General features: G+C 37.7%; 2 protein-coding genes across 2 annotated transcripts; one reads left to right on the plus strand and one right to left on the minus strand.

Moving 5' to 3' along the window:
• Positions 1-491: 491 nt before the first annotated feature.
• LOC137245326 (uncharacterized) lies at positions 492-2,289 on the plus strand. The gene is made up of 3 exons (XM_067775816.1): positions 492-735; positions 802-991; positions 1,073-2,289. Exons 1-3 carry the CDS (start codon positions 725-727, stop codon positions 1,466-1,468), a joined length of 597 nt encoding a protein of 198 aa, XP_067631917.1. The 5' UTR covers positions 492-724; the 3' UTR covers positions 1,469-2,289.
• Positions 1,895-3,298, minus strand: LOC137245319 (putative nuclease HARBI1). The gene is made up of 4 exons (XM_067775802.1): positions 3,057-3,298; positions 2,561-3,002; positions 2,362-2,497; positions 1,895-2,305 (listed from the first exon to the last, which is right to left on the minus strand). Exons 1-4 carry the CDS (start codon positions 3,173-3,175, stop codon positions 1,932-1,934), a joined length of 1,071 nt encoding a protein of 356 aa, XP_067631903.1. The 5' UTR covers positions 3,176-3,298; the 3' UTR covers positions 1,895-1,931.
• Between the last annotated feature and the right edge of the window lie 19,902 nt (positions 3,299-23,200).

Below are 23,200 nucleotides of genomic sequence, written 5' to 3' on the forward strand. Positions count from 1 at the left end.
GCAAGGTTTCTCCTGTAGGGTCACACCACCTAACTTAGGCCTGGTCCAATTTGGGACCTTGTACCTCTTTGCAAACAAGACCATATCCGTCTTCTCCGCGTTGACTTTCACCCCGACATTAGATGCCCAGGTATGAATATCCCGAAGCGCCCGATCCATCAAAGAGATAATCGTTGGAAGGCACTTTCCATGTATGACAATTGCAACGTCATCTGCGTAAGCCGTACGTTTTACGAGTCCCTCATCAAACCGCTTGAGCAGTTGGTCGATGACCAGCGTCCATAGCAGAGGTGATAGCACTCCTCCCTGGCGGGCTCCTGTCCTCTGATTTCGTGGCCTCATACAATCCCCATTGTTATGTAATCTTCCTGCAATTTAACATGCAGCCGATCCATCTGGTTAAGGCTGGATATACTTTAATATAATTAAGACCATCCATAATCGCCCATTCGTATCTTTCTTATTGCCCCTATTACCGTTTACAACTCAACTCTGGTTGAGTTGAAATTTCGCAATTTGGTATTACAGATTACAACTCAACCTGTCAAACAAAAATGTCGGTTGAGTTGTCTAGTCTAACAACTTTTTGTGGTATTACCGTTTACAACCTTGTGTTGGTGTAGTTGTCAAAGACGTCAAAATCTGACAACTGATTACTAGCAGTTGTCTTAGAAAATTTTGCAGTTGTTTGTTTGTTGTTTGGAAAGAAAATTATAAAAAAGAAATGGAAAGCGGGTAATTAGACCTTTTAAAATTAATTTAAACAAATTTTATAATCAACATTTTTGTACATATTTATAGAAAGAACAAAATTTCAACGAAGGATCAAATTGAAAGACTGATTGAACTTATGGAGCGACATCCCGAAGTTGGACGAGGCAAGCCGCAGTTCGGATGCAGCCAAAATAGAGTGAAGGAATTATGGGAGGAATTCGCCTTAGAGCTAAATAGTTTGGGACCACCGACAAGAACTGCACCGGAGTGGACACGTGTATGTAGAGTTGTGAAAATAGATGAACACATTAAAAGCGCATTGACATTTTACATATGTATATATATATTTCTCTTTTAGGTTTGGGTACATTATAAAGCGAATTTAAAAAGAAAGCTGTCCAACAACCGCAACAATCTTGTTGCAACCGGCGGAGGGCCATCGCATGAAAAATCCCTAAGCCCGCTAGAGGAAAGTGTTGCACAACTCATCCAAATAAGAAGCCAAGTTGCACCTAGTGGTCGAGCTTTCGTGACGGAGAATATGCCACCGGCTAGCGACGACGAAGAGCATGGTAACACCATGTCTGCAGCCGCGTCCACGACTAGGGAGCCCACTGGTTCAAACGCAGGCGAGCTTCCCACTCCGTCAGGATCACGAAATCGCCGGCGTGGCAATGTTGAGACTGAGCGTCTGGAGCTTCTAACCAAGCAGACAGAAACGCAAAAAAAACTTTTAAAAAAATTGATCGGCTAGAGAGGACAGCACACAAAATGCAAAAAGTCAACGAAAAATTGCTGGAGATTAAGCAAAAAAAATATTTGCTTTACAAGAAGCAAGCACAGGAAGCAAGCGAGCTATGTGCGTTGAAGGCAGAAATTGCAAAGCTAAAAATTAAAAAATTGAGCCGCTCAACAAATATGTAAATATTTTAGTTATTTTTTTTTTTCACGATGAAAACCTGTTTTTTTTTTAGCAGAAATATTTTTAGTTTAAAGTTCTTAATGAAAAGATATTTTAGTTTCTAGTTCTAGTTTACCTGACATGAAGTGATATTTTACTTTACATTTATAATAAGTTTTAGGGTCATTTAAATAACGCAAACCTGAATGAAAAAAGGTCAAATTTAGTTTTAAGAGCCATGAAGTGATATTTTTGTTATGAGTATTTATTTTAGCCAAAACTTTTGAAATAAAAGACTGAATGAATTACAAATTGATTAAATGGATAACATAATATTATTTCGAACCATTCTGGCTGTATCCTCGGTTTCTCTTTCCACACTAAGATGTTCATTGCTTATGTCGGCATCAAAAGTAGGTGGTATATCTTCAGGAGGCTCCACTCGAAAGTGTTGGCAAATATTATGCAAAGCGCAACAACAATTCACAATTTGTTTGGCCTTTTCAGGTGAATAATGTAAGCCACGTGCTGATAAAAGACAACGAAATCTGCTCTTTACTACTCCAATTGTTCTCTCTATAATATTTCGGGCCTTTGAGTGTACAGTATTGTAGCGAGATTGCGGAGAACCAGATTCTGCCATGCGAAAAGGAGTCATTAAATAAGTTTTCAGAGGGTAACCAGCATCGCCTTAAACAATGGATTTTAAAATATTTATTTGTATATTTAATAACAACCAGTCTTACCCAAGATCCAAGAATTACTCTGTACGTTTCTCTCCAAATGCACCTTTAAGTCACTTACATTAAAAACAAATGAGTTGTGATTAGCGCCTGGATGCCTGGCATCCACATACCGGATGGACATTTTGTAATCGCAAAGCTGAAAATAAGTTTGTCAATAATTTGGTTCAAAATTATTACTTGCGTGTTCATTTTTACTTACAATCATGACGTTTAAGCTGTAGTAGCCTTTCCTGTTTAGATATAAATGTTGCATTTCTTTTATTGGTGAAATTATGCGAACGTGAGTCCCATCGATACAACCCACTACTCCTGGGAATCCTGTTTTAGAATAAAACGCGATCTTTGAAGCGCTTTGCTCCTCTGCAGTCATTTGAGTTTTAATCCACTTCGCGCAAATATGCTCCTCAATAATATCTAAAACCTCTTTGACAACTATAGATGTTGTAGGTTGTGCCAGTCCAACACTAAAATCATTTCCACAGCATTTTTGATAGCTGCCGTCAGCAAGGAATCGGAGTGTAGCGCATAATTTTAAAATAGGAGGTACAGCCGTCCCTCGAACGCGTTTGCGGAAATGGTCCTTCATTTCGTTTAGTAAGGAGCAAAATGCTTCCTTACTTAACCGAAAATAGCTTACAAATCTGCAAAATAACTATATTAGAATCTTATCAATTGTCACTTGAACGTTTTCTTACTTGGTGCTTGGTAATTCCAAGGGATTAGAGTGATCGCGTAAATGTTTTCTTATTCGCTGCATATCAATTTTTTCACCATTATTTTCATCATCATAAAATAATTCTATGCTAATATCCATTTTACTATTAATAAAAAAATCACTTGCAAATGCTCAAATTTTAGACACAAATTGATCAGCTGTTCATTTATCTGTCAAATCATCACTTTCTTAGCTTGGCAGCACCAATTCAACTTCAACTGAAATAAGTTGTAACTCGTAATACCAAACAAGAGTTGAGTTGTCTGAAAGTTGAGTTGTTTTAATTACAACCCAACTAAGTTGAGTTGTACACCGTAATAGGGGCATATATTCCAGGGCTTTCTGTGTGCTTATTGCCATCCTATGCAATGCGGTGTCTACCGACTTGCCTTTGGTGTACGCATGCTGTGTTGTGGAGAGCAGCTTTTTATCCACATTGGACTTTATGTGCACATCTATCAGCCTCTCAAAGGCTTTGAGCAGAAATGACGTTAAGCTAATGGGTCCATAGTCTTTGGGAAAGACGTGACCGGTCTTTCCCTCCTTTGTTAGGAAAGCTACACGAGCAGTTCTCCAAGAGTGCGGTACATGATCCAGTCTTATGCACCCATCGAATATTATTTTAAGCCATCCACGACCGCTATACCTGAAACTTGTAGCATGGCCGGGAAAAAACCATCTGGGCCCGGCGATTTAAACTTAGAAAACATCTTCACTGCCCATTCGATCTTGGCTCGGCACTACCCGCTCCGTGATCGAAGTGTAAGTGCTGTCTGCTGGCTCTTCTAAACCATATCCCTTAAAGGGCAAGCTTTGTTATACGCAGTCATAAGCGTCCTTGTTAGGAATTCAAGGAGTTCGCGCGACGCCACTTTACTGTACTGAAGGTTTATCTGTAGGACTCGCAGCACCATTTGGCTGTTGGTCCTCTTCTAACACCTTCGAAGTGACGTCGGCTACCTACAACTGTCCTTTTACTCTTAGACTTTTGAGGTCCTTTTCGTCTTCGCCACTTCAAGCGTCTGAGGATTTTTATCCTCGGTATTTCTTTTTCTCAGTCGCATGTAAATTTTGCCTGTACCAAAGGACATTTTTCCAAGCCTTCCTCCGTAGGCCGAGATACAGTAAGTACCTTCCCATCCTTTGTCGGTATGTTCGGATTCTCATTCTGCAGAAGTCGCAGTGTATCCTCCGACTTCATCACGCATGGTATCCTTACCTTAACTTTTGGTACCGTGGGGATTTGCGCTTTATCCACCACCTCAAACCGCACGTTCGTGCCTTGGCTTTAGAGGTTTAGAACCACTTCCTCCAGTCACCTCAAGCTCGCAATGTTGGCGCACGCGATCATCTTCACACTACCCCCCGCATCAAAGGTTGAAAGTCAGTGACTGCTTTGCCACATCACTCATCTTCTCAGGATAAGTCGAAGTCTTAGTATTATCCCTTTCGGCACCTCCGAGAAAGCCGCAGTCTTAGCGTTAACTCCCATTAGCACCTCCTAGAAAGCCGGAGTCTTAGCATTATCTCCCTTTGGCTTATCTCCTAAGTCCGTTGGAATTTCCCTCTGACTCGCAGCTTTCGAGGTAGTAGCTACCTCGCTATTGGGGCCCATCTGACTTACAGCTTTGGGCCTACTTGTCTTGTATATGCGACTGCCTTTCCTCGTGGCTTTGGGACTGGATCCTCTCTGCCCCTTGCAAGCAAGCTTGTCGCCTTCCGCCGAACGTTACCTCTTCATTCTGCCATTCGACGCTTCTTCCTCCTCGTACCGGTTGCAGAACCGAGGGTTGCTCGCAGCCAACCTTATGAACTGCCATCGACCTACATCTACCGCCTCATGGGCCTATTCCAAGTGCTCGATCTCCACTTCTGTTGGATCGACTACAGCTCCCAGACGTTGGACAGTTCTTGGTGCTGCACTGTACTGCGAGAGAGCTATTTTACTTCGTCTGCTCCGTACCCTTCTGCCATCTTCTACTCCGTTTTCATTTTTGTGCTTTTCCAACACCGAGTTCATCGAATCAGCTCTTCTCTCACTTCCCCAGTCCGACGCATCGCTTAATGCGTATTTGTCGTCCTTGGCTTGCAACTCAGTCCTCCTCTTATCATCGTCCTTATTACAATTAGGTAATGAGTCGTTCATCTTCGTCATACGACTACCTGCCCGACAAGGCGGGCTCGGCGATCCAGTATTACATACGGGGAAAGAACCCTTCGCCACAGCAGAGTTCCTTGCTGTGGTGAAGCCATCAGTACTTCCCGAGGTGGCCCGGTATCGGAAAGGCTCCCTTCGAATACAGCCGAATTTATCCCCTGCCTGCAAATCGTACAATAGGCACGGTCCATATAACACCCTGGATTAGGGCGTTGGCAGTTCTTGGTCACCGACAATCCGCCGCCCTCCTATGAGGCGAAACGGCGTAGATGCCAGTCCTAAACAGCTCCGCCTCTTAGTCGGGCACTATGGAGTGCGGCTAAGCCCTCACACCAACGACATGGAGCCTATCTTAGTGAGGGCATCCCAATTAACCCCCAGCGGGTAAGTGGTCAGAATATACCCGCGGTAGGTATGCCTGTCGTAAGAGGCGACCAAAATACCAGATTCAAGGGGCTGTGTAGCCAACCCTTCAGGTTTCCAGCGCAATATATAGCTTCTCCAAACTCAGTTGTCAAACTCACCTATGCCGGGCGAATCCTGTTTCACTAACAGACGAGGCTCTGGCGCCCCAAGCTCCTCATGGAACTTGGTGGTGGGGAGGGAGGGATGACCTGAAGGTTTAATGAGGCCACATAAATCGTTCCCGAGATGGTGGGGATAGCACCTTAATGGTGCTGTGTTACCGGAGCATACCGGATCTGTATCCGGCAAATGACCATAACATCGATAACACTCCCCAAAGCCTTCGGGGAGCAACGTTATCGCTACAACAACAACAACAACAGCAGAGTTTTTGCACAAAATATAGTTCAGTGCTCCTAACTCAGGCTTTTGTGGCAGTACACGATTGAACATATTATCAGTTTGGAAAAAGATAGCACTGTGTTAACTCATTAGCCCTTTTACGTTTATAACTAAATTCCTTGGCTGTACACATGGTCTGAATACTAAAACATCTCACTCTGTACATAAGGACTGGTTCAAAAATTATGCAAATTTAAAAGTGCTAACAGTTACTTTGTTAGTTCTTTTTAACACGCTTTTATTAGCTTGGCCTGTATGTAACGGACTTTTTGAGCTTAATTTTCACCGGTTTCTAGAAGTCTGATTAATTTGAAACTTTGCATACGTATCAAAGACCGATGACAATGCATTAATGTGGTGGTGTGGTGACATAAGGTCAACGGCCATAAGGTCAATTGGCCTTATTACCACTTTGAATGGCCATACGTTTGACTGAAACTTTGCACAAGTATCAAGGCTCGATTATAATGCATTGATGTGATGGTGCGGTGACATAAGGTCAACGGCCATAAGGTCAATTGGCCTTATTACCGGAATGGCCATAGGTTTGATTGAAACTTTGCACACGCATCAAGGCTCGATGACAATGCATTAATGTGATAGTGCGGTGACATAAGGTCAACGGCCATAAAGTCAATTGGCGTTATTACCACTTTGAATGGCCACAAGATTGATTGAAACTTTGCAGACGTATCAAGGCTCGATGACAATGCATTAATGTGATGGTGTGGAGACATAATGTCAACGGCCATAAGGTCAATTGGCCTTATTACCACTTTGAATGGCCATAAGTTTGATTGAAACTTTGCACACGTATCAAAGCTCGATGAGAATGCAATAATGTGATGGTGGTGTGACATAAGGTTAACGGACATAAGGTCAATTGAACTTGTGAACACCCCAAATGACCATAGATTTGAAACCTTTCCTTTCCTTTCCATTCCTTTATTAATGAAATGGCACATCTACGAAAGAGCATACTGGAGCCCTTTTAACACGCTTTTATTAGCTTGGACTGTATCTATCTATGTATCTATGTATCCATGTATGTATGTAACGGAATCTGGAGTGTAGCCGAGAGCCCCGGTAATGCAGAGCTCCGAACTCCATTGCACCTTTTGAAGCATTTTAAGATAGGTACTTTTAGCTAGTGCAGGCCACCAGACCAAGGCACCATAAAGAAAAATCGGGCGCACAATGGCTGTGTAAATTCAGTAGGTCACCTTAGGGGAGAATCCCCAGGAGGTGCCAATTGCCCTCTTGCAGGTGAACAGCTCTGCTGCTGCCTTCTTGGATCGCTCCACTATATGGTCACTCCATAATAGCTTCCACTACCTTGAGGCGCGCGCCCGGATATACCACCCCTATCAGCGTGACGGCGGCCCTATAGAGGTTTACCTACCTGGCGTCGCCACAGTCAATTAGCTTGACATTGCCCTGGAACCACCCTGCATCAGTGTAAAATGGCGGTGGACCAGGGTCGTCTTTAATAACCTTAACGGCCACCGTAGGCCTCGATCCACTTCCACTGTTGTTTCGGGATCCTGCCATCTTCGCTGCTCTCGTCTATAATGCCAATGATGTGCCGACCCATGGCAATTTCGGCGAAAGACTGCGTCCAGCCTCCCTGCGTTTTGGCCCTTTTCGGTGCCGTGGGGTTGGATTCATTCATGGACCGCTGGCGTTTCGAGGTTTCATCACTCTCGACTAAAACTTTTAACATTACTTGAACTAAAAAATCAAAAATAAATAATAGTTTAAAAAAACTAAAAAAACACGCTTTTATAGCTAACCGAACTAAAAAATATAAAATAATTTTCAGTAGAAAGAGTTGATATAACAGTAGTAGAAGGTCAAACAATAATTTATAGTTAATCCCCTCAAAAAGAAATTATAACAAAAATTAAGTTATTAGCAGAATAATTTAATTCAAAGTAAAAAGCGGCGGTACTTGATATTGAATTTTACAATCATTCTATTGGCAACTATCTGAGAGGAAAGATATGAAATGTAGTCAAATGCACCCCACGCTTTTTAATCTGAATTAAGTTATTCTGCTAATAACTTAAATTTTGTTATAATTTCATTTTGAGGTGATTGACTATAAATTATTGTTTGACCTTCTACTACTGTTATATCAACTCTTTCTACTGAAAATTATTTTATATTTTTTAGTTCGGTGAGCTACAAAAGCGTGCTTTTTTAGTTTTTTTAAACTATTATTTATTTTATTAGCAAGGGAATGTATATTTATATCAATGACAGGTAATACAAGTAAAGACGGGACTGTAGGGACTGCAATATCCGCTGTATAAGATATGTATTATAGCTAAGTATATCGAACAGGTTTACATACTTAAAAAGAGACATTTTCGATAACTATAAAATAAACAAATAAGAAAGCATGCGCGGTTCCACGGGGGAAACTGTATTTTGTATTGACTGTAATGAAATATGTAATACTAATCTACATAGTAATTTCTTATCACAAAACGGATTTTTACTAATTATTAATTTTTCTTGCGTTTTTACGTTATCACTGTATATATTTAAAAAAAAAAAAAGTTAGGCTGTTATCGCTAAATGTTGCATACTTTTCTGCGCACTTGATTTTGTTTTACAGATTTTTGGCGATGAAACAGAGCAGAGATCTGAAATTAGTAGTTGTAAGCTGAACGCAAAATAGGTAAAGTCACAACAAAATATGATTTTAAGTTAGTTAACACTCGAATAGAAGAACTTGACTGTTCAAAGTTGACTTCGAAGAAACCTTGTAATGTTGATGCATTAAAAGAAATGGATAGGATGAGAAGCGTTACAAATAACTAAGTAAAGATTACATAACTAATTTAAACAATATTTTACCCTACTAAAAATTAACAAAAATTCATATTTAAAACAAATTTGGAAGAAAAGGAGGTCCTAAATGTTCTTAATTATACCATGAAGTCTTACCACGCTTTTTATTAGAAAAATCAGGACTGTGATATAAACTATGGGAGTGGTCTTAACTGAGTTTGATTACCTTCACTCAGTCTATATAATTTGGAAAGGATAATTTCTCTGCCAAATTTCAATGTAATATCTTTAACGGCCGTAAGGTATGTTAAACTTCCAAATTTTCTTCTTCCAAATGTGTGTTGTACCACGCCCATATCCCATAATTGTTTCCCTTTTTCTAAATTTTCGAAAACGAAAAAGTCTCTGCCAAATTTCAATGTAATATCTTAAACGGCCGTAAGGCATGTTAAACTTCCAAATTTTCTTCTTCTAAATGTCGGTGGTACCACGCCCATACCTAAAATTTTTTTCCGGTTTTCTAAATTTTCGATAAAGAGAAAGTTTGCGTGGTTATCGTCCGATATCACTCATTTTCAATATCAATTTTTACTGGGTCCAGATAAGCCCGTATACCGAATTTGGTTTAGATATCGCTGCTCAAATCATCGTGTTAAACGGAGGCTATAAAAGTTATAATACCCTGTGTACAAGTACATCAGGGTATAAAATTGCTATAAGACGCCAGTTAAGATATAATTAATTCAAAGCCTATTATGTCATTACTAAAAAATTTATAGGGAGTTCTAAACTCGCAGAACCTTCTGTACCAGTGCTTGAATTAAATACTCCCCGAAGGCTTTGGGGAGTGTTATCGATGTGATGGTCCTTTGCCGGATGCAGATCCGGTACGCTCCGGTACCACAGCACCAATAAGGTGCTAGCCCGACCATCTCGGGAACGATTTATGTGGCCACATTAAACCTTCAGGCCATCCCCTCCCTCCCCACCCCCAAGATCCTTGAGGAGCTTGGGGTCGCCAGAGCCTCGTCTGTTAATGAAACAGGATTCGCCGCGGATAGGTGAGGTTGACAATTGGATTTGGAGAAGCTATATATTGCGCTGGCAACCTGAAGGGTTGCGCTACACACCCCTTGAATCTGGTATTTTAGTCGCCTCTTACGACAGGCATACCTACCGCGGGTATATTCTGACCCCCTTACCCGCTGGGGTACGAAATTATACTTCACTGGTAGTTGTACCAGTACCATAACCGTTTAGACGGTTAAGCGCCAATTAAGTAAGTAAGTAAGGTAGTTGTACTTGATATTTAATAAATTGCCATGAGCTTTTATAATAAATATAATGAGTTATTATAATAAACACTTTAAATAAAAATCGGTTCGGATGTGTACACTCAGATAAGATTAGGTAACTTACAACGAAAAACTAGTTAGTAAAATATTGCTAGTCTTCTTGCTATACAAGGAAATATTTTTTGGAGACCGGTGTCCCATATGCGTAAAAGGGTTAAATGTATGGTCCTATGGCACACGTATCACTTAACCTAAGTGAACTTAATACAGCAATTCAACTGTACAAATATAGAAACTAGCAATTAAGTACAATTAAATTTTCCATTGAGAAAGAATAACAACACAAGAAAAAGAATAAACATAATAACTTTGAATTTGTTAGTTTGGTAGATCAAAAGCTGTTTGTTTAACTGGTTTAGAGTTTGTATTACGCTTGACGCATTAGCCACAAAAAGTTAAAGAGAAAAACAAATAAATTAGTGCTTGGCGCGATTTATCTTCGAGAAGATTTAGGCCGAACTTCTCTTCGGATTTGCGTCTTGCTCCCTTTTGATTTTCCTTACAAATTGGCAGACGGGACCTACATGCTTTATGCCGAGATGCATTTTCACTGAAAAGCTTTTCATAAGAGAAATACGCTTGGAGTGTATGCCATATCACTGCCGCGGGGCGGCCGCGTTTGGACACATTATAAAACCAAATTTGGTTTAAATACAGATAATAATGGTCTTCCTGAAAATGATAGCTTAGAACTGGATTTCAGTTTTAAACTGGAGAAGTCTACACTTAAAGTCATAAAAAAACAAGTAACGGAAACTAAGTTCGGGTGTAACCGAACATTACATACTCAGCTGAGAGCTTTGGAGACAAAATAAGGGAAAATCAACATTTAGCAAAATGAACCTAGGGTAACCCTGGAATGTGTTTGTATGACATGTGTATCAAATGAAAGGTGTTAATGATTATTTAAAACGTAGTGGGCCTTAGTTCTATAGGTGGGCGCCTTTTCGAGATATCGCAATAAGGGGTGACTCTAGAATGTGTTTGTACGGTATGGGTATCAAATTAAAAGTATTAATGAGGATTTTAAAAGGGAGTAGCCCTTAGTTGTATATGTGAAGGCGTTTTCGAGATATCGACCAAAATGTGGACCAGGGTGACCCAGAACATCTTTTGTCGGGTACCGCTAATTTATTTATATATGTCATGCCATGAACAGTATTCCTGCCAAGATTCCAAGGGCTTTTGATTCCGCCTTGCTGAACTTTTTCATTTTCTTCTACTTAATATGGTAGGTGTCACACCCATTTTACAAATCTTTTTTCTAATGTTATATTTTGCGTCAAAAAACCAATCCAAATGCGATGTTTCATCTCTTTTTTCATATTTGGTATAGAATTATGGCATTTTTTTTCATTTTTCGTTATTTTCGATATCGGAAAAGTGGGCGTGATCATAGTCGGATTTCGGCCATATTTTATACCAAGATAAAGTGATTTCAGGTAAGTACGTGAACTGAGTTTAGTTAAGATATATCGTTTTTTGCGCAAGTTATCGTGTTAACGGCCGAGCGGAAGGACAGACGGTCGACTGTGTATAAAAGCTGGGCGTGGGTTCAACCGATTTCGCCCATTTTCACAGAAATAAGTTACCGTCCTAGAATATAAGCCCCTACCAAATTTCACAAGGATTGGCAAATTTTTGTTCGACTTATGGCATTAAAAGTATTCTAGACGAATTAAATAAAAAATGTGCGGAGTTACGCCCATTTTGAAATTTTCTTTTATCTTTGTATTTTGTTGCACCATATCATTACTGGAGTCGAATGTTGACATAATTTACTTTTATACTGTAAAGATATTAAATTTTTTGTTTAAATTTGACCTAAAAAAATTTTTTTTTTAAAAGTGGGCGTGTTCGTCATCCGATTTCGCAAATTTTTATTTAGCGCACATATGGTAATAGGAGTAACGCGCCTACTAAATTTCATCCTGATATCTTCAACGACTGCCAAATTACAGCTTGCGCTCGCTTGAGCGCCCAGGAACCTACATACCAAATTTCATCAAGATACCTCAAAATTTACTCAAGTTATCGTGTTTACAGACGGACGGACATGGCTAGACGAATTTCTTTTTTCACCCAGATCATTTTTATATATAGAAGTCTATATCTATCTCGATTAGCTTATGCCGTTACGGATTACCGTTATGCGAACTAGACCTAAATTGCGAAATAAATACAAGTTCGGTACTAACAAGATTATAAACTCGACAGCTTGAGTTCTTATTTTTCATATTTAATTTGAGAAATATGTTATCTACAAAAAAACTGCAACCAGCTTTAAGTAACGTCGACAACGAGTATGATTTCTTTTCCCAAACTTTTCCACTGGCTTGGATGTATCGATAATTTCTCTAATATCATACTAGAAGCAACATTTAAAATTGCCTCTTTGGTTCGGAACCAACGAAAACAAAAACAGAGAAAACAAGTAAGCTGTCATTCTAACACTAGTCTGGAAATACCGAAATAGCTCCAATAAAGCAACTAGTTCCAAAGTGGAAATATGTATCTAGTTTGGAACTATAGAAAGGTTAATGCAACTCATACAAACCAGGACCATGTTAAATTCGCCAGTTGGAAACATGTAAAAGATTTAGAGGGCGAAGTAGTAGAGGTTCCGAATGTACTATAAACGCACCAGTTTTGAACTAGAGGTTTTTCCTACAGAGTTGCTCTACCTACTGTGTAAGAAATCATTATATGTATATAACATAATTTTTTGAAAAAGGTTCGATAACTTGCAGCAATTTTTACAAATAAAATTAGTTATTTTTGAATTTTCAGTACCAAATTTAAACTCTTAGGATAAATTTTAAAACCGGACTTTCTATTCCAGTTTATATTTTTAGATTTTTGTAACATTTAGCCGTCGTTTTAAACCCAGAAGTGACTACAAGTGTGTATTTTTGGATTTTTTGAAACTTTTTTGGTTTTGTTTTAAAACAATTTTAATATTTTAAACTTATTGTTATTGTTATTAAAACTTGTTTTAATTTCAAATTTAATAAAATTAAAAAACACAATAAATATTAAATTGAGAGGTTTTCAATTTATTAACTAAATGTTTTAAAAAGTGTTTAAACCGATTAATGGTTAAAATTTTAGGCTCAAATTTCTAACCGTGCACTCGCACCGCACCTGGAAATTTTATCAAGCTTCACCACTGTATATAAATAGCGCCCACAAAACTTTTCTTGCTTTAGTTACTTTATACTTAACGAGCAACGTAAAAAGTTAGGAACTAAAATGTATTTTCATAATCATATCGGGACCTTGGTTGTCCTTCTTAGCTGTATTGTAACCTGTATAGATTCGCAAACTGATTGGCGTTTTTTGGTAGCATTATTTGAGGAAAGACAATATAAATGCGCTGGCTCAGTAGTCTCTATGCACATAGTGGTCACAGATGCGGTATGCCTGAACGAACGCAAACAAAATTTAATAAACGTTGTAGCTAATCCAGAAAATTTGAGAGGAGTAAGTCGCAGCGTGGAGAAAATATTTTATCAAAAAGATAATTTTGATCGCAGAAATAGCAAAATGAATATAGCTGGAATAAAACTGAGTAAACCCTTTGGAGACAACGATGGAGTGGTGGCAATACCACTTTGCTATGATGTTGGTTTGGGAAAGATGCAAATTAGTGCATGGAATGAAGACCGACATCGTTTTACACTCGTAACATCTGAAGTAACTTTAGTAGAGCCATATAATTGTGTGGAATACGCCGAAGGAAAGTATTGTGCTAAAAGTAACGATGAAATTTGTATTCGCGATTCTGGAGCACCGGGCGTCGTGAAGGGACAACTTTGTGCGGTGGGAATATATAAGTATACTGGGATGAACAGCAATATGCTATTATCTGCGGAGGCATCTGATCTAAACGTTATACGTTTCATAAAAAAATTGATTGATGATGCAAAATCTGAAGGTTGTTCTTATAGTGATAAAAAATAAATAACTTAACTTATTTGTATTTAATGAAGCTAATTTAAATAAACGGTTAAAAGTTTGAGCCTAAATCTTTAACTTTTTTGTACATCAAAGAAAATTTGGTTTAAAATTTACATTGCACCTATTCTCGAGAGAGAATGTTGTGCAGTACTGGGTTTAAATTTTAAGTCAGAGAAGTCTACATTTGCACTAAAAGAAGAAGAAGAAAGGCCCGGACTGTCTTCGGTTGTTCTGAATGAATGTAGCCGAGCAATAATCGTGTTCTATTCGTAGTATCCAAGTAATCGGCTACATAAAATATATTATATATGGAGAACGGCGGCGGCCACCGTGGTGTGATGGTAGTGTGCTCCGTCTACCACACCGAATGCCCTGGGTTCACACTCCGGGCAAAACAACATCAAAATTTTAGAAATAAGGTTTTTCAATTAGAAGAAAATTTGACTAAGCGGTGTCACCCCTCGGCAGTGTTTGGCAAGCACTCCGAGTGTATTTCTGCCAGGAAAAGCTCTCAGTTAAAACTCATCTGACTCGCAGATGCCGTTAGGAGTCGGCATAAAACAAGTAAGTCCCGTCCCGCCAATTTGTAGGAAAAATTAAAAAAGGAGCACGACGCAAATTGGAAGAGAAGCTCGGCCTAAAATCTCTTCTTATCGCGCCTTACATTTATTTATTTTTCTTTTTATATATGGAGAACATATATAAAACCTTAAACGACATTTTCTATAAATATAAAATAAAAATCGCTAGTTTTTAAGAGGACACAAAGTTTCACGCTTTTTGTGGTCTGCATGAGCATGAATTACTTATCTGAAAAACTTATTATATTACAACATGCTCCATTTTATATCACAATTACAATATATTAATCTTATGAAGCATTACGGCTTAAGCTTTATGTTTCGAATCAACACATCAATGTTCATCCCGTAAACGAATCTAGCCTATCTATTATAAAAAACAAATTTAATTCACCGGACGACAAGAAAAATCATTTTCAAAGTGCCTCCATTTCATAGGATATCTCTGTATTCGTACCTATAAGAGCAAAAAAACAAGTAAGGACGGGACTGTCTGCGGCTGTGCCGAGTACTTCATCCCTTTCATGAATGGGGCTGAGCAATAATCTTATCCCATCCCATTCGTAATCTCCAAATAATCGGCTATATAAGATAAGAAATATTTAGTGAACAAATGTGCAAGTCTAAGTTCGGGTGAAACCGAACATTACATAACCAGCTGTACACTTTAAATGCTGTTGTTTTTGTTTTGTTTGCTTAATAGTGTTACATACAACGCTGCGCAATAATACATATACATATGGTTCTATTCTGAATTAATTTTCGTTTAAAACAAGAAAAAAGGACACAGAGACTAACACCAATGTCTTTGAGCAGGTAATAATGCAGATTTCCTTCACAAATGGGGATTTCCCTACTGTTTATTTTAAAATAAATATATAACAGAACAATAAAAATACGATTGGTACAAAACTATTTTTCGCTAAGATTTAATTTATCATTTTTGCCTACGACCCTTTTTAAAGTAATTTATATAAAAGTGGGCGTGGTAATTTAACCAAACTTATCCATTTTTACTAGAAACATTTCCTGCTGTAAGGAAAATACGTATGCCCAATTTTGTTACGATTTGTAAATTTTTCTTCGAGTTATGGCTCCCGAAACATTGAAAATTGTTTAGACATAAAAGGGGCGGTGCCCCTTGAAATTTTAGTGTTTTCCAATTTAATGTTATAAATCAAATTTAGAAAGTAAAATTCTATTGATACAAAGCTCTTTTTCGCTAAGATTTAAAAATCTTTTATATGAAAGTGGGCGTGGTCCTTAACCCATTTCGTTAATTTTTCTACAAAGCATTCCTTATGGTAAAGGCAAACTTTCTGCCGAATATTGTTACAATAGGTTTAACGATGTTTGATTTATGATTAATAATATTTGTACAATTGTTTTTATCACAAGTGGGCGGTGCCACACCCATTTAAAAAAATGTTTCCAAATTTTTATCAAAAGTCCCAGTATCACGTCAAATTTCAACATTCTAGGTGTATTATTTACTAAATAATCGGGTTTTTTGTGTTTTCCAAAATGCTATATATATAAAAACTGGGCGTGGTTATCATCCGATTTCGCTCATTTTCAATACCAATCTATTCTGGGTCCAGATAAGCTCGTGTACCAAATTTGGTGAAGATATCTCAATATTTACTAAAGTTATCGTGTTAGCGGGCAGATGGACAGACGGACGGACATGGCTCAATCAAATTTTTTTTCGATACTGATGATCTTAATCGTGAAGAAAATATAAAACTCTAATTAGATATGTTACAGATCCAATAACAAATCGGGTCCCTATGTAGTTAAACTCGTAATATAAAGCACTCTTCGAAATTATATTTCACTGGTATTTCCCTATGGGTACGTGAATGGGTTAAAAATGCGGTCACATTGTACACGTGTGAACTAAATACAACAATTCAGTTGTACAAATATAGAAACTAGCAACTAAGTACTATTAAATTTTCCATTGATACAGAATAACAACACAAGAAAAAGAATAAACATAATAACCTTGAATTTGTTATTTTGGTAGATCAAAAGATGTTTCTTTAACTGGTTTAGAGTTTGCATTACGCTTGACGCATTAACCATAAAAAATTAAAAAGAACAAATAAGGAAGGCTAAGTTCGGGTGTAACCGAACATTACATACTCAGCTGAGAGCTGTGGAGACAAAGTAAGGAAAATCACCATGTAGGAAAATGAACCTAGGGTAACCCTGGAATGTGTTTGTATGCCATGTGTATCAAATGGAAGGTATTAAAGAGTATTTTAAAAGGGCGTGGGCCTAAGTTCTATAGATGGACGCCTTTTTGAGATATCGCCATAGAGGTGGGCCAGGGGTGACTCTAGAATTTATTTTGTAAGATATGGGTATCAAATGAAAGGTATTAATGAGTATTTTAAAAGGGCGTGGGCCTAAGTGCTATAGATGGACGGCATTTAGGGATACCGGCAAAAAGGTGGACCAGACCTGACTCTGGAATTTGTTTGTACGATATGGGTATCAAATGAAATGTGTTAATGATAATTTTAAAAGGGAGTGGGCCTAAGTTCTATAGGTGGACGCCTTTTCGAGATATCGCCATAGAGGTGGACCAGGGGTGACTCTAGAATTTATTTTGTACGATATGGGTATCAAATGAAAGGTATTAGTGAGTATTATAAAAGGCCGTGGGCCTAAGTTCTATAGATGGACGCCTTTTTGAGATATCGCCATAAAGATGGACCAGGGGTGACTCTAGAATTTGTTTGTACAATATGGGTATCAAACGAAAGGTGTTAGTAAGTGTTTTAAAAGGGAGTGGGCCTTATTTCTATGGGTGAACGCCTTTTCGGGATATAGCCATAAACGTGGACCAGGGGTGACTCTAGAATGCGTTTGTACAATATGGGTATGAAATGAAAGGTGTTAATGATTATTTAAAAAGGCCGTGGGCCTTAGTTCTATAGGTGGACGACTTTTCAAGATATCGCCATAAAAGTGGACCAGGGGTGACTCTAGAATTTGTTTGTACGATATGGGTATCAAATGAAAGGTGTCAATGAGTATTTTAAAAAGGAGTGGGCCTTAGTTCTATATGTGGACGCCTTTTCGAGATATCGCCATAAAAGTGGACCAGGGGTGACTTTAGAATGTGTTTGTACGATATGGGTATCAAATGAAAGGTGTTAATGAGTATTTTAAAAGGGAGTGGCCCTTAGTAGTATATGTGAAGGCGTTTTCGAGATATCTACCAAAATGTGGACCAGGGTGATCCAGAACATCATCTATCGGGTACCGCTAATTTATTTATATATGTAATACCACGAACAGTATTCCTTCCAAGATCTCAAGGGCTTTTGATTTCGCCCTGCAAAACTTTTTCATTTTCTTCTACTTAATATGGTAGGTGTCACACCCATTTTACCAAGTTTCTTTCTAAAGTTATATTTTGCGTCAATAGACCAATACAATTACCATGTTTCATCCTTTTTTTCGTATTTGGTATATAATTATGGCATTTTTTTCATTTTTCGTAATTTTCGATATCGAAAAAGTGGGCGTGGTCATAGTCGGATTTCGGCCATTTTACACCAATACAAAGTGAGTTCAGATAAGTACGTGAACTGAGTTTAGTAAAGATATATCGATTTTTGCTCAAGTTATCGTTTTAACGGCCGAACGGAAGGACAGGCGGTCGACTGTGTATAAAACTGGGCGTGGCTTCAGCCGATTTCACCCTTTTTCACAGAAAACAGTTATCGTCCTAGAATCTAAGCCTCTACTAAATTTCACAAGGATTGGTAAATTTTTGTTCGACTTATGGCATTAAAAGTATCCTAGACAAATTAAATGAAAAAGGGCGGAACAACGCCCATTTTGAATTTTCTTTTATTTTTGTATTTTGTTGCAACATATCATTACAGGAGTTGAATGTTGACATAATTTACTTATATATAATTGAATTAAAAAAAATTTTTTTTTAAAAAGTGGGCGTGGTCGTTCTCCGATTTCGCAAATTTTTATTGAGCAGACATATAGTAATAAGAGTAACGTTCCTGCCAAATTTCATCATGATATCTTCAACGACTGCCAAATTACAGCTTGCAAAACTTTTAAATTACCTTCTTTTAAAAGTGGGCGGTGCCACGCCCATTGTCCAAACTTTTGCTAGCCTTCTATTCTGCGTCATAAGTTCAACTCACTTACCAAGTTTCATCGCTTTATCCCTCTTTGGTAATGAATTATCGCACTTTTTCGATTTTTCGAAATTTTCGATGTCGAAAATGTGGGCGTGGTTATTGTCCGATATCGTTCATTTTAAATAGCGATCTATGATGAGTGCCCAGGAACCTACATACCATATTTCATCAAGATACCTCAAAATTTACTCAAGTTATCGTGTTAACGGGCAGACGGACGGACGGACGGACATGGCCCAATCGAATTTTTTTTCGATACTGATGATTTTGATATATGGAAGTCTATATCTATCTCGATTCCTTTATACCTGTACAACCAACAGTTATCCAATCAAAGTTAATATACTCTGTGAGCTCTGCTCAACTGAGTATAAAAACAAATTAATTAGGCCTTGGCGCGATTTATCTCCGAGAAGATTAGGGCCGAACTTCTCTTCGAATTTGTGTCTTTCTCCCTTTTGATTTTCCCTACAAATTGGCAGACGGGGCCTACATGTTTTGCGCCAATTCCAAACGGAGGCTGATGCAAGGAAGATGCGTTTTCACTGAAAAGCTTTTCATAGTAGAAATACGCTTGGAGTGTATGCCAAATCACTGCCGAGAGCGACCGAACTTGGACCTATAATTTTCAATTAAAAACTTGTTCTGAATTTGTGATGTTGCTTGGGCCGGCACTTGAACTCAGGACCTTCGATGCGGCATCCGAAGCACGTTCCCACCACACCACGGCGGCCACTTTTTATCAATAAGTGGTTTGAAATTTTGGCAGGCACACGGTAAAAAGTTTGAGCCTAAATCGGAAAAATTTTGGACATATTATCAAGCCATATATTTGGTTTAAATATAGATTTTAATCGTCTTCCTGAAAGTGAGTGCATAAAACTGGGTTTCAATTTGAAACTGGAGGAGTCTACAGGGGTGACTCTAGAATGTGTTTGTACGATATGGGTATCAAATTAAAGGTAGTTCTATAGGTGGCCGCCATTTCGATATATCGGCATAAAGGTGGACCACGGGTGACTCTAGGATGCGTTTGTACAATACGGGTACCAAACGAAAGGTGTTAATGAGTATTTTAAAAGGGAGTGGGCTTTAATTCTATAGTTGGACGCCTTTTCGAGATAACGCCATAAAGGTGATCAGGGGTGACTCTAGACTTTGTTTGTACGAAATGGGTATCAAATGAAAGGGGTTAATGAGTCTTTTTAAAAGGGAGTGGGCCGTAGTTCTATAGGTTGTCGCCTTTTCGAGATATCGCCATAAAGGTGGACCAGGGGTGACTCTAGAATATGTTTGTACGATATGGGTATCAAATGAAAGATGTTAATGAGTATTTTAAAATGGCGTGGGGCTTAGTTCTATAGGTGGATGTCGTTTCGAGATATCGCCATAAAGGTGGACCAGATGTGACTCTATAATGTGTTTGTACGATATGGATTTCAAATTAAAGGTATTAATGAGGCTTTTAAAAGGGAGTGGTGATAGTTGTATATGTGAAGGCGTTTTCCAGATATCGACCAAAATGTGGACCAGTGTGACCCAGAACATCATCTGTTGGATACCGCTAATTTATTTATATATATAATATCACGAACAGTATTCCTGCGAAGATTTCAAGGTTTTTTTATATCGCCCTGCAGAAGTTTTTCATTTTATTCTAATTAATATGGTAGGTGTCACACCCATTTTACAAAGTTTTTTTCTAAAGTTATATTTTGCGTCAATAAACCAATCCAATTACCATGTTTCATCCCTTTTTTCGTATTTGGTATAGAATTTTGGCATTTTTTTCATTTTTCGTAATTTTCGATATCGAAAAAGTGGGCGTGGTCATAGTCGGATTTCGGCCATTTTGTATACCAATACAAAGTGAGTTCAGATAAGTACGTGAACTGAGTTTAGTAAAGATATATCGATTTTTGCTCAAGTTATTGAGTTAACGGCCGAGCGGAAGGACAGACGGTGGACTGTGTATAAGAACTGGGCGTGGCTTCAACCGATTTCGCCCTTTTTCACAGAAATAAGTTATCGTCCCAGAATCTAAGCCCCTACCAAATTTCACAAGGATTGGTAAATATTTGTTCGACTTATGGCATTAAAAGTATCCTAGACAAATTAAATGAAAAAGGGCGGAGCCACGCCCATTTTGAAATTTTCTTTTATTTTTGCATTTTGTTGCACCATATCGTTACTGGAGTTGAATGTTGACATAATTTGCTTATATACTGTAAAGATATTAAATTTTTTGTTAAAATTTGACTTAAAAAAAATTTTTTTTTATAAGTGGGCGTGGTCGTTCTCCGATTTTGCTAATTTTTATTAAGCATACATATACTAATAGGGGTAACGTCCCTGCCAAATTTCATCATGATAACTTCAACGACTGCCAAATTACAGCTTGCAAAACTTCTAAATTACCTTCTTTTAAAAGTGGGCGGTGCCACGCCCATTGTCCAAAATTTTACTATTTTCTATTCCGCGTCATAAGTCCAACTCACCTACCAAGTTTCATCGCTTTATCCGTCTTTGGTAATGAATTATCGCACTTTTCGGTGTTTCGAAATTTTCGATATCGAAAAAGTGAGCGTGGTTATAGTCCGATATTGCTTATTTTAAATAGCGATCTGAGATGAGTGCTCAGGAACCTACATACCAAATTTCATCAAGATACCTCAAATTTACTCAAGTTATCGTGTTAACGGACGGACGGACACACATGGCTCAATCAAATTTTTTTTCGATCCTGATGATTTTGATATATGGAAGTCTATATCTATCTCGATTCCTTTATACCTGTAAAACCAACCGTTATACAATCAAAGTTATTATACTCTGTGAGCTCTGCTCAACTGAGTAGAAAAAGGGTATGTGAACTTTTATACGTGCGTTAGAAGTTATAGTTCTTAAGCATTATTTAAAATGGGAGCCGCCATGGGAAGCCTGGCAGCTTTAAAACATCTACGTACATAATTTTCTAAAACTAATATGGAGAAAAGGACAGATTGCAAAGAAATTAAGCATGGCATAATGATAGCATGGCCCCGGGAGTATCCTGACAAGTCCTCGAAATTACGCCCAAATTAACTCTGGTGAACCACGAGAGAGCCCCTTAAATGACCTTATAACAACCCCGAAGTGATACCCAAATGACCTCGGGAGGATTCTGACAGAGTTTCTAAAGTTATCCGGAAAATACATCCAAGAGACCCTAGGAGGACCCCAGGAGACTCCCCAAGTTAATCGCGAAATTACCTCCAAATGACTCCATTAGGACCCCGATTTAATTTTCGAAAAGTAAAAGAAACTTAGCCGCACTTTTTCTTGATCTGCATTGCTGTTGTAACGTTGTTCTTTTTCCTGTGATTTTGGGGTTCTCTTTTTACTTAAGTATTTTTTCGTGGTTTAAATGCAATGTATGCAACCTCAAATCAATTTAAAACGAACAAAGTTAAAAGCTTCTGTAGTCTGAAGTTTAGTGAAGAGAGTCTGAAATAGAAAGTGTAGTTCAAAGTTGTTTTAAGTTGGAGAAATGTCAAAAAAAAAGTGCCATCAATCCGAATGAAGTCTCTATATCAACATTCAAGTTGATATTTTAAAAATCTTTTTTTTTGATTTTAAGTATAAAAATTTATTTTTGTTTATTTTTGAGTTTAGATATTTTCCAACTAATTAGAATTTTCTTTTTTTGAAGTTATTCAAATAAGTTAACACGAAAACTCAATAAAAATTATTTTTAAAAATTAAAGTAAAGAATACAAAGTAGTTAACACTATATTTACTCCCCCTCCAAGAAAATTTGAAACAAACAAATTATTAATTAATATTAAATGTAACCTTTTTTGTTTTTTGTTGTTTAATGTATTTGTATTTAAATTAGTGTTAATAAATATGTTTGCTGGTTTAAGTAAATCAATTGAAATATTTTTAATAGTATTTTTGTATTGAATTGTAAATGTTTTATGTTTCTTAGAGATAACTTTAAAAGGTCCTTCATAAGGTGATTCTTAATTAGATTTACGAAGAACTTTAACAAAAACATACTCACAATTTTCTAATTGTTTAGGAACGAAAAAATTTTCTTTATTATGATGAAACACTTTAGAACGAACAAGTGAAAAATATTCTCTTATTTTATGGAGAGCGTCATTAGAAAAATCATGTTCTTTATTACTATTTGAAATAATTAATTCACCAGGTATTCTAAGTGTTTGGCCATAAACAAGTTCAGCAGATGAACATTTTAAATCTTCTTTGATAGAAGTTCGTAAACCAAGTAGAATGAA

Source organism: Eurosta solidaginis, chromosome 1, assembly GCF_040869045.1.
Source record: "Eurosta solidaginis isolate ZX-2024a chromosome 1, ASM4086904v1, whole genome shotgun sequence".
Taxonomy (NCBI): domain Eukaryota; kingdom Metazoa; phylum Arthropoda; class Insecta; order Diptera; family Tephritidae; genus Eurosta; species Eurosta solidaginis.